At 53.6% G+C, this 13,416-nt stretch overlaps 1 protein-coding gene across 1 annotated transcript in view; it reads left to right on the forward strand.

The window, feature by feature from the left end:
* Nucleotides 1-3,215: 3,215 nt before the first annotated feature.
* The window catches only part of RHOQ (ras homolog family member Q), a 39,390-nt gene continuing 29,189 nt past the window's right edge, over nucleotides 3,216-13,416 (forward strand). The window contains exons 1-2 of the mRNA XM_082747010.1: nucleotides 3,216-3,819; nucleotides 4,388-4,446. Coding sequence (XP_082603136.1) covers nucleotides 3,678-3,819; nucleotides 4,388-4,446 — 201 coding nt within the window. The 5' untranslated portion in view covers nucleotides 3,216-3,677. The remainder of the gene's footprint in view (nucleotides 3,820-4,387; nucleotides 4,447-13,416) is intronic.

A 13,416-nucleotide genomic window follows, 5' to 3' on the forward strand; every position in this document is an offset into this window, starting at 1 on the left:
CATAGGGAATACATGAGGGAGAACATTTAGCAGAAGAACATGGTCCGTTCTGGATGAGCAGACAACCCAAATTTTATCTCGTATGGTGGGTGTCCAGAGAAGACAACCCACATAGATAAGTACCAAGTACCCACACAATACCTGGGCATATCACACAGTTCTGCAAATTTAATTAAATTAATTAGTTAATTTAATTAATTAGTTCCCAATTTACTACAAAACAGCTTCCCTGCATCATTAATCCTATAATCTGTTCACTCTAGAGGGTTCACCAATCCCCCCAAATTGTGTGCTATGTCTTCCTAACCTGGGCAGGGCTATCTTTCTTATCTTACTCCTCTTAGCCTCTTAAACCCCAGGCCAGTGATTTCCCTCCTGGAAATCTTTCCTCAGCACACCTACAGTTAGGTCCTAACAGCCTTTACTGCAGTTCCAGAAGGCTGTTCCTTAGGCTCCAGTATAGCACTGACCACGTTATACAGTAATCACCAGTTCACTCATCAGCTTGTTTCTGCCTCCCTCTCCAGCGACTGTGGCTTTCCAGCTCCTTGTCCCACGTCCAGGAATAAAGCCTGGCATCTAGTGGACCTCAGTAAACAGTGGGAAATGAAACCCTGGGTGAATCATTGAAGACGAAGGAGTAGGGGGAAAAGAGAAGACAAAGGAAAGATTTCACTGTCCTCACACAGACCTCTGTGTGTTTTGACACTTGCCATCACAAAGGCAGAAAATCAAGCACAGAGTCTGTGGGATGCTTAGAAACAAAGTTGCTTCCTGTCCTTCCAATCCCAAAATTGGACAACTGCTTTCTGTTTTTCTGTTGTTGTTATTTGTTTTGTTTTGTTTGCGCTTTTCGGTTGGTTGGTTGGTTGGTTTTTGTTTTAGCCACTTGAGACATTATCCTCTTTGCTCATAGGAAAGTAAGCTTTCTGTTGAGATCTGGTAGGTCCTTCCAGCTAACCCGTCTGTGGGCTGACCAGGGTAAGTCCCTCCTACCCCACCCCCACTGCACTCCACATGCACACTGGTGGGATCAGCCCAGAGCTCCGAGTATTCCTGGCAGTCCATTTTGGTTTCTTGATGGGTCAAAGGGATGAGGTCACCATCGCCAGTGAAATCACCACTCCATGATTCATCCAACATCAATTCACCACTTGGGGTGCTCTGACATTCCCAGAGCTTGTCCCAGAGCGTAAACAACCTGGGTTCCCTGCCATTTTTCAAGGTTCTGGAGCTAATGCTCCAGCTCCCTGGCTCCCTAGTGAGTATCTGCCCCTTTAAGGAGTACTGTAAGAACTGAGAGAAGGAAGTCCTGGACAGGGGAAGCCTCTGAGATGCCATTTTCCTCCAGTCCCAGGACACACCTCATCATTCTTCATAGGAGCCTTCCCCGTGTATCCAGCAACTGCTTCTTTCCTTGTCCCAAAGCTTTTACCAGGATTTGGCGGGACACGTTCTAAAGGGCTCCAGGGTTCTCAGGGGCAAGACCTGATTCCACCCTTACGGAGAAGCTCACATTTATAGATGGGAAAGCTGAGGCCAGGAGAAGAGAAGTGACATGCTCAGGTTAACACTGTTAACTAGTGTCAGAGCTGGGATCCAATGGATTTTCCCTGAAGGTGGTAGCTGGGAGCTCCTTAACCTCTTCTGATAGATGTACCTTTTAGAACACAAGCTGCCTAAAGCAATGGTCTTGTATGCAAAGGGGGCAAGTCCTCCTTTCTTACCCTCTCACAGCAAGTGCCAGAGACTGGCCTTTAACCAAGATCTGACTTTAAGGCACTATACTGCCTTCCCTAACCTGTCATTCAGTACACACAAATTATCTTCCAGATTCCCTACATAACCTAAAGCAGTGAGGCAATGGCTATACCCACACTTAGACCCAAATGGAGGGGTCTTGGGAGATGTTCAGTGTGACTGCACAAGGACCTTCCAATAATCTAGCAAGTCTTTCTGGGATAGTGGAAATCAGACCAGGGGTTTGGGAGTTGAGGCCCAAGAAGTGAGGCATGGAGCCATTCCCCAAAGTGTGCTGGTCTTTGACCGCCAGACTTAGCTGGAAGCCTCTGGGATAACCACTTTGCCTCTCTAAGTCTGTTTGCTTACCTATAACCCCAGGGAGCACTAAGGCAGATGGTCCAGTTGACCTCTGCACAGTCTCTCAAAGTAGCATTTTCCAATCTTGTGAATCAATGAAAGAAAGCTATTTCTCCATGCGAGCAGGGGGTGGGGGTTGTGGTGTCAGGGTGGAGTGTACCCACTCTCCCCTGCCCTCCACCCACTGCCTCATGGTCAGGGCAGCAGGAGAGGCCAGTGAACAGGACCTGGCCACATGATGTTCCCGAGCGTTTCCCAGGCAGGGATCAGGGGTTGCCCCCCCAGGATCAGTGGCAAGTCTTAGAATAAGAGTATCACTCCTCATGGATCACATCCTCACACTTTCGAAGGACCTCTGAGGATGCTGCCTCCAGAGGAAGCACGGGTCCATTTGCCGTGTCCAGAGCCGGCTGGGTCTCCCTTTGCTGGCTGGCGGGGGCTTGCTTCAGTGGTTCAAGATGCTGTAACTCCCTTAGTCACCAGTTTCAAAGTAAATGATTCAAGCTCCGTGCTGTGAAGAGCCTGGGGGTGGTGGTGGGATGGGGAACCAAGCAATAAGCCGGAGTTCCTACTCTCCAGCTGTGGGGCCACCACCACCCCTCCCCCATCACCCCAAACACCTTTAAAAAATTGTTTTTTAAACCCTCTTGGCCTTTCTTCCTTCCCGGATTTCTAGTTCTGTTGTGCCCTAAGAGGCCGATAGGACAGATTCTGCCTTCCGGGTGGAGTTTAAATATCTATGTATAATTTTGCATGACTATTGCGTCACCGTTGAAGTCGTCGTGGTTCCCCCCAAGAGGCCTCCTCGGCTTCTTCCAACACCGGGGCCTTTGGACGCTTCTGGGCGTTGCGGCCACTTGCGCGAGGAGCCCTCGGCTCCTCCCAAGCGCTTCCCTCGCGGCCACCTCCCCCAGCCTCCCCTTCCCCTCCCCCCACCAGTTCCCCCCTCCGCCCCCCGGCCCCGACTCCGGCCCCGGCTCGCTACTCCGTGGCTCCTCCTCCTCGCCCCCTCCCCAGCGCTCGCGGGGAGTCAAGCTAGGGTGAGCCGGCAGGCCCGAGCGGCGGGCGGGGCGCGGGGCGCGGGGCGCGCAGCCGGCGGGCGGGGGCGCTGGGCAGGCGGCCGGCTCTCCGGGAGGCGCTTGGGCCCGCCCTCCTCCGGGGCCCAGCCGGGAGGGGGCCCGGGCCGGCGCGGGGCGGGGAGAGCCGCCTGGCCCCTCCCCTCCGCTGCCCTCCCCAAAGTTGCTGTCTCCCCCGGGGCCGGCCAGTCTTATGATCCAGCGGATCCTCCTGGGGAGGCCGGGCCGGGGAGAGGGCGCGGGCGCCGAGCGGTGGGTGCAGCGGGCGGGCGAGGCGACCGGGGCCCGGGCGGGGATCCGGGCAGCGACCGAGGCGTCGGCAGCGCTCCGGGCCCGCCGCCCCCTCCCCTCGGGCGGGGGGAGCCGCTGCATGGGGCCGGGGGGGCGGCCCTGCTGCGCGGAGCGGCGGCGGCGGCGGACCCCCCAGGCGGGCTGGGGCTGAGCCCGGGACCGAGGCGGGGGCTCCGGGGGGACCATGCCCGGAGGCCGGCCGGCCGCAGCATGGCTCACGGGCCCGGCGCTCTGATGCTCAAGTGCGTGGTGGTCGGCGACGGGGCGGTGGGCAAGACGTGCCTACTCATGAGCTATGCCAACGACGCCTTCCCGGAGGAGTACGTGCCCACCGTCTTCGACCACTACGCAGGTAAGCCTCGGAACTGCTGACTAAGGGGCCGCTCCCCGGGCCGGGAACTTTGGAACAACTTTGGCGGAGCCCCCTCACCGCCTCCCCCGAGCGCGCTCCGCACTCTCCCCACAGCCCGGCCTTACGCGGGGCTCCCAGCCCCACCCCAGGCCTCCTCTCTGGCCCTCCCTGTAGGGGCCGGGGAGACCCCTCTTCCTACCCCGCCCCACCCCCTGTCAGTCCCGGCTCCCCACACTTCCCAACCCTCCGACTGCCTGGGCCGACCTTCTTGACCTTCCCATGGGCTCCTCCCTATTGCCCCAAACCCCGGGGGAAACAACTTGGGGCACTGGTCGAGACGTGGCTAGGGGACTTGGGAGAAGGGAGTGGGCAAGTGGGGCCACATCACACCCCGTCCTCGCTGCCACTTAACAGTGAGCCCGGCACAAGGGAGAAGGGGTGACATCTCCCGGGGAGCGCCCGCATGCCTCCGGCTGGGTTGCCAAAAGCAGGTCCTGATGGGGAGCGAGATTGCCCCAGACCCGGGATAATGGAGCTTCTCTCCCCGCCCCCACTTCTGCCCTTGCAGTCAGCGTCACCGTAGGGGGCAAGCAGTATCTCCTGGGACTCTATGACACGGCCGGACAGGTGAGTGTCTTGGCCCCTGGCCGACACCCCCTTGCCTTTCCTCAATTCAGGGTGGCTGTACGTGGCCTTTGGAAACTGAGATGTCTAGGAAGGAGGGTGTGTCTTCGAGGGGTCCGTCTGGATCAAGACATTATTTCTTTTTTAAGTCAGCAAATTAGGAAAAGGAAAAAACAAAAACAAAAACAAAAAACCCCCCACCCTAACAACAAACCCATCCCTGCCCACCTCATGCGAACCCCTGGGCTATGAAAGTTTTTGCCTGTGTGTGCTTTCTGTACGGTGCCTGGTGTGTGGGTCCCAACTCCTGTTGCAAAGTGGCAGCGGCCAATCAAGAAGCGCCCTTATTTTTAGTTGCAGATGACCAGGTCTCCCCCTCGCAGCCTCTGTCTGGTCCCTTATTGGTGAGTGGTCTGCCTGCCGGAGGAGCCTGATTGGTGCGAAATGGCATCATCTAATATGATGGGAAGGCATTTGGTCCCGGTTCTGTTTATTACAACATCATTGCACTCTGGGACTCGAGTCCCTGCAAACGTAATTTGTGGTGTTACCAGAGGACCACAGGGAAAAAAAAGAAAAGAAACAGCCACCATCCAGCCACTCCCCGGGGAAGGGAGGAGGAAAAAGGGTTAGGAGTTCAGTATGAATCTTGGAGGAGGAGCTTTTTTTTTTCCCCCTCCCCCTTCCCTTCCGTAGGAAGGCCAGGTGACTCTGTCTGGGTTTTCTTTGGGAGAGATTATTGTGCAGAAAGAAGATTCTCAGTCCTCCTGGCGGCCTCTGACCATTAACATAGCAGAGGTGGCTCTCCTCTCTGTCCCTGTCCCTCTTCCTAGACCCACTTTTGCTGTGGAGGTGGGATGATTGCCTGTAATGAAGTTTTGCAGAATCCAGCCCTGTTATTAGACATGCAGGGTTGGGCAGAAGTTTCCACGTGTCGTGCAGACTTGAATCCTTGAGGACATGTGAACAGCTGAGGGGCTTAGAGAGTGTTCTGGCAAGTGTCAGTGCAGTTTCCTTATCTTAGAATGGAAAACATACCCTGTTCCTATACTGTGCCAGATGCTCAGCACTGAGTTGGCACACTTGGGTAGGTGCTCAATAAAGGGGATCTTTTCTTTGTAGCTTTTCTAGATTTGGATTTCAGAATTGTTGTACCAGGTTGGATTCTGAAAAATGCCTTGCAGAGGTTGTCTTGATGTGGCTTCTGGTTTCTAAGCTGTTAAGTTAGAAAAGCATCTGAGGATAGAGAAACTGTGGGCAGTGCAAGGTGCCAGAGGCCGTCCTGATTCACCAAACCCACCCAGGTCAGTACAACCAGTCCTTAGCTTGCCAGAGTCCCATTTGGGTGCCTGCCTTGTAGCTGTTAGTTACTCTATCAGAACGTATGGAGGGCAAGAGGCAGAACACAGTCCATTAAGTAAAACCCAACTTTTGAGCCGGACGGGTTGATAAATAACAGGTTGAAACTGTTGGTTGAAAAGGAGACTGGTTTTTAAATATCATCTCTAATTTTAACTTCTCTCACTACCACCTCTTCCCTTTCCTCCTTTAACTTGTCACCATGACCATTCATTTGACCACGAGCCCTATTCAAAAGGATGTGTGTATGTCAGAGCTGTTCTGTGCACATTCAAACCCAACTAATATTTACTGAGTTTCTTCTGCATATCAGGCATGGGGCAGCCACGTGAAATATTCTTTTTTCCCATGAGCTAAGTGATAGTCTCTCTCTGTAGATGGAGAAACTGGGGCTCAGAGAAGCTAGGTAGCTGACCTCAGATCACACAGCTACTGACAGGTATTGCTGGGGTTATGACCTGGGTCTGAATTTGCCCCCGGTTGAGGTGGGCTGAGATGCCACCTGGGATGATTAGAGTCCTTGTGGGTCTGTAGACTCAGTACCTGGAACCTGGACAGCCATTCTCTGAGTGGGGGTCGTGTGCTACTGCTACAGAGGAGAGAACCCAGATTCTAATCATCACCCGAAGTTGAGCCCCTCACAAAACCAGGGCTTCCCATATGTCCTCATGATTGCTGTGTCCAGCGGAGATTGTAAGACACATACCAAATGGCATCAAACTATGAGTAAGGTTCAGATATTACTGTTTTGACCCAGTGGTGGGACATCTACTCTGTTGGCCAAGATGTGTTTTAGGGCCCCTTAGTTTTTTTTCCCAATGTCTGGAACTTTTCCTTTTATTTATTTATTTTCTTTTTAAAGATTTTAAAAATGTATTATGTCAGAGAGAGAGCACACACACAAGCAGTGGAGAGCCTGATGGAGGACTTGATCCCAAGACCCTGGGATCATGACCTGAGCTGAAGGCAGATGCTTAACCGACTGAGCCACCCAGGAGTGCTTGGAACTTTTCCTTTTAGATCAAAGTTAGTGATAATTCATCTCTCAGTGTTTAAGAGTTTATTACTAATAAGCAATCTTAGCAAGTAATCATCAACAGGATGAAGTGAGGAGTGCCTAGTGTATACCTAGCACTGTGCTAAGCACTTAGGGATTACAAAAGAATAAATTTAAGATAGACGTCTGCCATGGCTGATGATAGCACAGAAGTGTCTGAACCCGGTATCTGTTCATGTGTGTTAAATAAGAGATTCCTGTGTTGTTCTTGGTCATTAAGTTCTCATGCCTGTATGAATCAGTATCAGATTAATCTTATGATAACAGTAATGATCAGTAAACACATAGACATGCATACACACACGTGTACATATAGAGAGACATTTTTAAGCCTCACAGACGACAGAGAAAGGCCCACGGGCTTTGGAACCAAAGAGGCCTGGGCTCAGATCTCCACCTTGCTGTACTAGTCATGTGATTCTGGCTGTACTTAACCTTCTTTGTGATCTAGTAAGAACATGGATAATTCGAAACTGTGCTGCAGTGTTGTAGACTGGCTTAAACTGTTTCATGTATATAAAAGCAGCTGACACTGTTCTTCACTCATAGTAGATGGGTATAAATATTACAAGAAATTATTGTACTGTACTCTGGGCAGCTTTGTTGGGGGAGGGGGGTCACAGGCGGAAGAGAATAGTGTATTATGTCTGGAGTTGATAGAAATTCCACTAGATGCCAGATGCTGGAACCTTCTCACCCCGAGGTATGGAGCCAGCTCCTACTTCAGGATTCCCACAGTCCCCACCACTGGACCCATGGACGCGGTTCAGTGCTCCCTGCTCCACAAGCCCTGTGGTATCAGATGGTGTCCTTTCTCCGTCAGAGCCTGTGTGCCCAGTGACGGGAGAGAGACTTCGGAAAACTAGGCGTTCTGTGTGCACTTTGAGAAACAAGTGCGGTCTGTAGGTTTCAGTCTCTTCCACTTGGGGACGTAAGAAGGGTTGAGGAGGAAGTGCACAGCCCTGGAAAACGTCACTTTCTCTCCATAATCTTGGCTCAGAATGTTCACTCACTGTATTTGACTAACAGAATCAGTGCCTCCCTTGAGTGGGAACTTCCAGTCTGTGCTTGCTCTTGGTCTCTTTGACCTCAGTCAGGTTCAAAGCTGTAGGTAACATTAGCCCAATTTTCACATTAGGGAACATAGAAAATGACTGTTGTGGATGACCTTTGGCCTTCCAGAGGAGGTTGCTTCCCCCTTGGCCTCTTTGGTTGTTGGCAGAGGGAGGGGGAGGGAGAGGGAATGATGAACATGAGTGCGTGCTGGGCTGCTTTAGTCCGCGTCATGTGCTCTGCCTGGGCACATCCCTCAACATCCCCAACACCCTTGGCCAAAGGGAAGCACCCTCTCTTGCTTGGCAAAGCCCCTGGGTGGCCCAGGAGCAGCTCTGACATTTTGACCGCCCAGCATTTTGGAGTGGAAGTTGAGGGCAGTGGTGGCTTCCCTGTCGCCAGGGCCCTGTGGAGGGGTCTGGCTTCCGGCCTGGGTCTCTGTGGAGCTTCTCCTTTCTTGCCGGTCTCTCAGGACTGCAGTGGAGGCCCTGTAGCAGCAGACCCATTGTCCATTCAGGGAGGGATGGGACCGGCAGTGTTTTCCCTCCTGCCTCGGTGCTGTTTGGGGCTCAGGGGAAGTGGGAAGAGCTCTCGCTCTCTGTGGGGTGCAGAGCCACCTGGCAAGTTGCTCTTGGGCTGCGAGTTCCAGGCTGATCTCTTCAACCTTGGCAGGAAGGCAGAACTTGATACTCTCAAGCGGGAAGGACTGGTGCCTGGTTTATCCCAGGTCCCAGAATACCCACCCACAAGAGGGTGTGTGTTGGGGGTGCGTTTGTGTTCCCTAAAGTTCCAGATTTATCCGCTGCCTCTGTGTGTGGAAGTCCATATGTATGCTTTTGGGTGTGGTGTTGCTATGTCTGTTGACTGAAACACACACAGGTTCAAGGATGCATACATAGCTATAAATAGCTTTAACTTAGGTGTCCCTGGGGTTGGCTCTTCAGTGACAAGTGAGATCTGTTTCTTACTTGACAGAGCCCAGCAGCTGTGGCTGCCCTCCAAGCCCTCTGGGGAACCAGGGAAGTACTTCCCCTCCAGAAGGGAATCTCCAGGGGAGGCAGCCTTGGAATGCCCCATCTTCTGTGTTTCCTGGGGTGGCAGGCCCCTAAAGGCCTCGTAGAACAGGAAGGGACCAGGGGGAGGGCCGCAGTTTGCCACTCATTGGGCTTCTCCTGCCTTCAGGCAGGCGTCCTCTGGTTACCTGCCGAGGTAGACTTTTGCTAGATGGGGAAATTGAGAGTTAAGTAGGCTTATGGGAACTAGACAGAGAGGCCATTAGGAAGAAGGTTTTCCTTCCTTTGGAAGGGGCTTGCAGGGCGCATCGGTAGGGCGTGGGAAGCACACACTCGCACTCCACGGGCTCCAGGGGCCCGCAGCCCGGCACTCTGTCCTGGAAGTGCCCAGAGAGCAGACCCTGGGCCCCAGCGCAGCTTCAACAGGTGAGCCGTGGGTACTAAGCATCCCGGTTTCCCTTAGTAACCTACTAGATTTGTCGGCTGTGCGTTTTCCCTCACCTTTTTAGAAGCTATTTATATCTCCAGCCTGCACCACATCACACGCTGGTTTCCTCCCCTGCATTGGGAGGGTGGACGGCCTTTGTTGCTCCATCGCCTCTGCAGTGACCCAGTGCTCCGCGCTCCCCTTGTTGTCACTCTGCTCAGCTGTTTGGGATGTGTCAGCTCAGACCGTGGTTGTGCAGGCAGGAACCCCGGGGTGGGGGCAGTCTGCGTCCTCTCTCACTGGTTTCCGTTTGTGTGTACATGGGCCCTGTCCCCATCCTCTGACCCATCAGGCTGCCTCTTCCACATCGGTCGTGGTGGTCTTGAGGTTTATGGACGTTTGTACTCTGGGAACCAGTGCTTCCCAGCAGGTGTATCAGAAGCAGGTGTTACAGGTGTGCTCAGATCACATCCTGTCCGCCCCGGGAGAGGTGGGGGCCTTGTGCAGCCTCAAGAAGCCTGGGCAAATGTTGTCATTTCTATGTGTGCCCAGTGATGAAAAAGATGGGAGGCATTATTTTACAGCTCGTGGGTCAGAGGCCTTATGGGGAACTGGGTGTTTGCGGTTTTGTTGTGGAATTTGGGGTTTCAGGAGATGAGACCTAATGGTATTGGAACAAGACAGAACAAAGCAGCTTTCCATGGAGGTGTCAGTTTCCAGCAAGGACACATGGCTTGGCAGCAGTGGGTAGAGGCCTCCAATACAGAGTAGCAAACTGCAAGGAGGAGGGAAGAGAAGAAGTTACTAAAAAATAGAAACCAAGACCACACATGTCTTTAAAACCTGAAATTGGTGAATCTCAGCTGGATTTCCTTTTCCCTTGAGTGGGCTTGGTTTTGCCCTAATTTGGCAAGCCTGGATCAAGGAGCAGTTCCTTGCCCTCAGCAGTTTGCTGTTCCTCTTTTAGTTTCTGGCAGGCAGCTTGGTAGAGGAAGCACGGGGAGAATGGTGGGGAGGCTGGGCGGGCTGGTGGCCCCGGGCCATGGTGGGTTCATGGGCGCTCTCCCAGGATTCTTGGAGAAGAGTTCTCCCAGATCCACTGCCTGCCGGGCCCTCTGGGGCCGCTCCTCACTCCCTCTGAGCTCTGTGAAGACTGTCTTTCTCTCCTCACCGATTCCAGCCCTTACTAAGGTGCCCAGCGCATGGAAGGCATACGACAAATACTTCTCAGAATGAGTTGATTTTTCTTTGGCCGTCAGCTCATTTCTGTGAAAAGGTTAACCCAAGACTAAGGTGAGAGCCTTTAGGTGATAGCTTCAGGCACAACCCGTTGCTTGGAAAATAGCTTTAAAACAGTCTACAAGGGTCAAAGGAATCCCAGGCTCAGAGGGATGCCCAGGCAGCCATTACATCCCCACCGAGAGCCTGGAGGTTTAGTGGTCACCAGTGGGCCCGTCCCCCAGAACTCTCGTGGGCTCAGGCCTTTGCAACTTTCCTAGGGCCTCTCACATCTAGGTCGCAGTGGTGTGGGTTTGGATTCTCCAGACCAGCTCCGAATCCCACTCCTCTTCTCTGATGTTGTAAGGCCGGAGGGCCAGCTGGCTCCCCAGCCCTGGTGCACGGGGGCGATGATGTCTGCCTCCCAGGGTTGCCGTGGTCACCCTGCGTGGTGGCTGAGGGTGATGGTCCTGGCCGGTGCTGGGGGCCCACACCAGCTCAGCTCCCGTGATGTTGATGCAGCATTGGCTCTGTGTTCCATGGGAGGGGACAGGAGGGGTCAGATGGCCTACATAGCTGGGAAATCTCATCCTATGAAACCAACTGCTCCCTGGTCCCTCCCCCAAAGAGGTGGCAATGCTGAGCTTTGTGGAAGATGTGGGCTTGCGGGAAGAGGTGGGAGAGAGTAGAAGATATTGGTAGCAGCTGTGAGCCCCCACACTGCACTGCCAGGGCTTGGAAATTCCTTTTTCTCAGCTGTGAAATGGGGATGGTAGATGAACCACCTCGCAGAGTCATTGGATCAAACCAAAGCTTCCAGTTCTCAGGCTCAAGGCCGAGGGGTAGGGCCTGGGACGGGCAACCCTCGGCTTGGGTGGTCCCTTCCAGCGGGAGCCATCCTGCCCAGCAACTTCACTGCTGCCCCCCCCCGCGCCCCGCCACCACATACAGAACTCATGATCTCGTCTCTGTCCCTTGAAGGAAGACAAGGGGGAGCATTGGATTGAATGAGGTCACGCGACAGAAGGTCACCGGGAGCTTGTATTCTGGGTGGGGAGGAAGAGGATGGGGAGCACAGGCACAGTGGGATGTCCCAAATGTGTCCATGTGGCTCCCAGATCCCTGGTATCAGTGTCGACTTGTGGAGCCGGGCTGATCATTAAATGAGGGAGTGTTTCACCCAGTAACTGACAACTTAGTAATTAGAGGGATATTAATCTGGTGCTGTGTTGCTTGTTGATTTTAATAGAAAGAACAGAAAGGGGAGGGGAGGGACTTTATTTTTGTTACTGTCTTCTTTTCAAGTGGCTGGTGGGAGCAGGGAACCAGCCGCCTCTCTCCCACTCCCCAGACTTGCCAGCCCTGCCTAGACTCAGGGTAGAATCTGAGGGTTTTACTAACGACACACTCCCCACTGAGTGGTATTTTATAGACTGCAAAGCATGTTGTATTTGGTACCTCCCAGATGCTTCTCGCCTGCTCTGTGAGGACAGGAAGCAAGTGGTGTTTGCCTCCGTTTGCGGGTCGGGGAGGTTAAGGACGCCTTCCAGGCCATGAAGCTGGTGAAAGGCAACAAACAGCAAGCAAGCTGTCCTTCTCCAAGCCCTGGGTTCTTTATGTTAAATTCCTCATGCTAATCAGCTCCATGGTGTTAGATGTCTCTTTTACATCACCCGTATTCCGTCGTTGAATTTTTCATGCAACAAGTACGCCGGGAGAGCATCGCTTTTCCAGATGGAAGAGCTGGTGGAATGGTGTCTGGTGGTGGAGGGGTCGGGGCCCTCCACCATGCTCACATGGCCCCCCAAACGCTGGCCCCCAGAAGTGAAGGGTGTTTGGTCAGTGTGTTCATTAACCCACACTCCTGCTTGAAAAGAGGCCTCCCCTGGTGGTGCAGGCGGCTGAGCTGTGGGTGAGGATGCGGAAGCCGCTCAGTGCCCTCGGGGTGCAGGGAAGGGGGGACCGGGCAAGTTCTGTGTTAACTTCAGCTGGCTCTCCTCCAGCCCAGGAGCCCCCTCCCCAGCCCTTTGCATCTTTGCCCTTGTTTGCCCCTTGTTTGTGGCCTCCTAGCCTTGACCTGACATGAGCTTGGTCACTGGGGACCGCCAGGCTGGCCAGCTTTGGCCTGCCACAGTGCCTTTTCTGTCCCCATAGCTGCTGCTCTAGGCCTTCCTCGCCCTAAGAGCTCCTTTTTAGGGGAAAACAGTTTCCAAATGAAACATTTCCAGTCTGTCCCACTTACAACTGAATATTCCCTGTTTACAGCCAGAGACTGCCTCTCCCACCCCTGCTCATTTTGTTTGCCTTCCTGAGCTGTCCGCATGGACATGGGCTCTGCAGGGACCCCTTTCTTCCGGCCCCTGCGGTAGCCCCCGTGGTTTCAGGACGAAATGAAAACCTTCATGCAGTCTGTCAGCAAACCATTGGGGAGGACCGCATCTGGGTCCGAGCTCCCTGTTCAGCGAAAGGGTAGGGTCCTCACCCTGTTTACGGGGTGGGAGGGCAGAGGGGCCCGGCTCTGGTAGGAGACCCGCTGCGCATGAGAGCTCAGCTCCGTAGGGGTTTGCCAGGTTGATTTGTAGGCGCCGGAAGTGCGCAGCTCCGATTCTGCCCTGTCCTAGATGCTCAGAAAAGTTTGAGTTACCGCCCTCCTTCTCAGATGTGCTCCTCGAACCGAGACCATCTCCTGAGAACTTGTTAGAAATCCACTTTCTTAGAGGCCACCCCAGACCTCCTGAATCAGAAACTCCCCAACAGCTCTGTTCCTATAGACCCTCCGGGGGATTCTGATGCGGGCTGAAAAGTCCGAGTTACTAAATATTGTGTACTCACTATCTCCTCATAGC

This window comes from Mustela nivalis (assembly GCF_964662115.1).
Source record: "Mustela nivalis genome assembly, chromosome: 8".
Lineage (NCBI taxonomy): Eukaryota > Metazoa > Chordata > Mammalia > Carnivora > Mustelidae > Mustela > Mustela nivalis.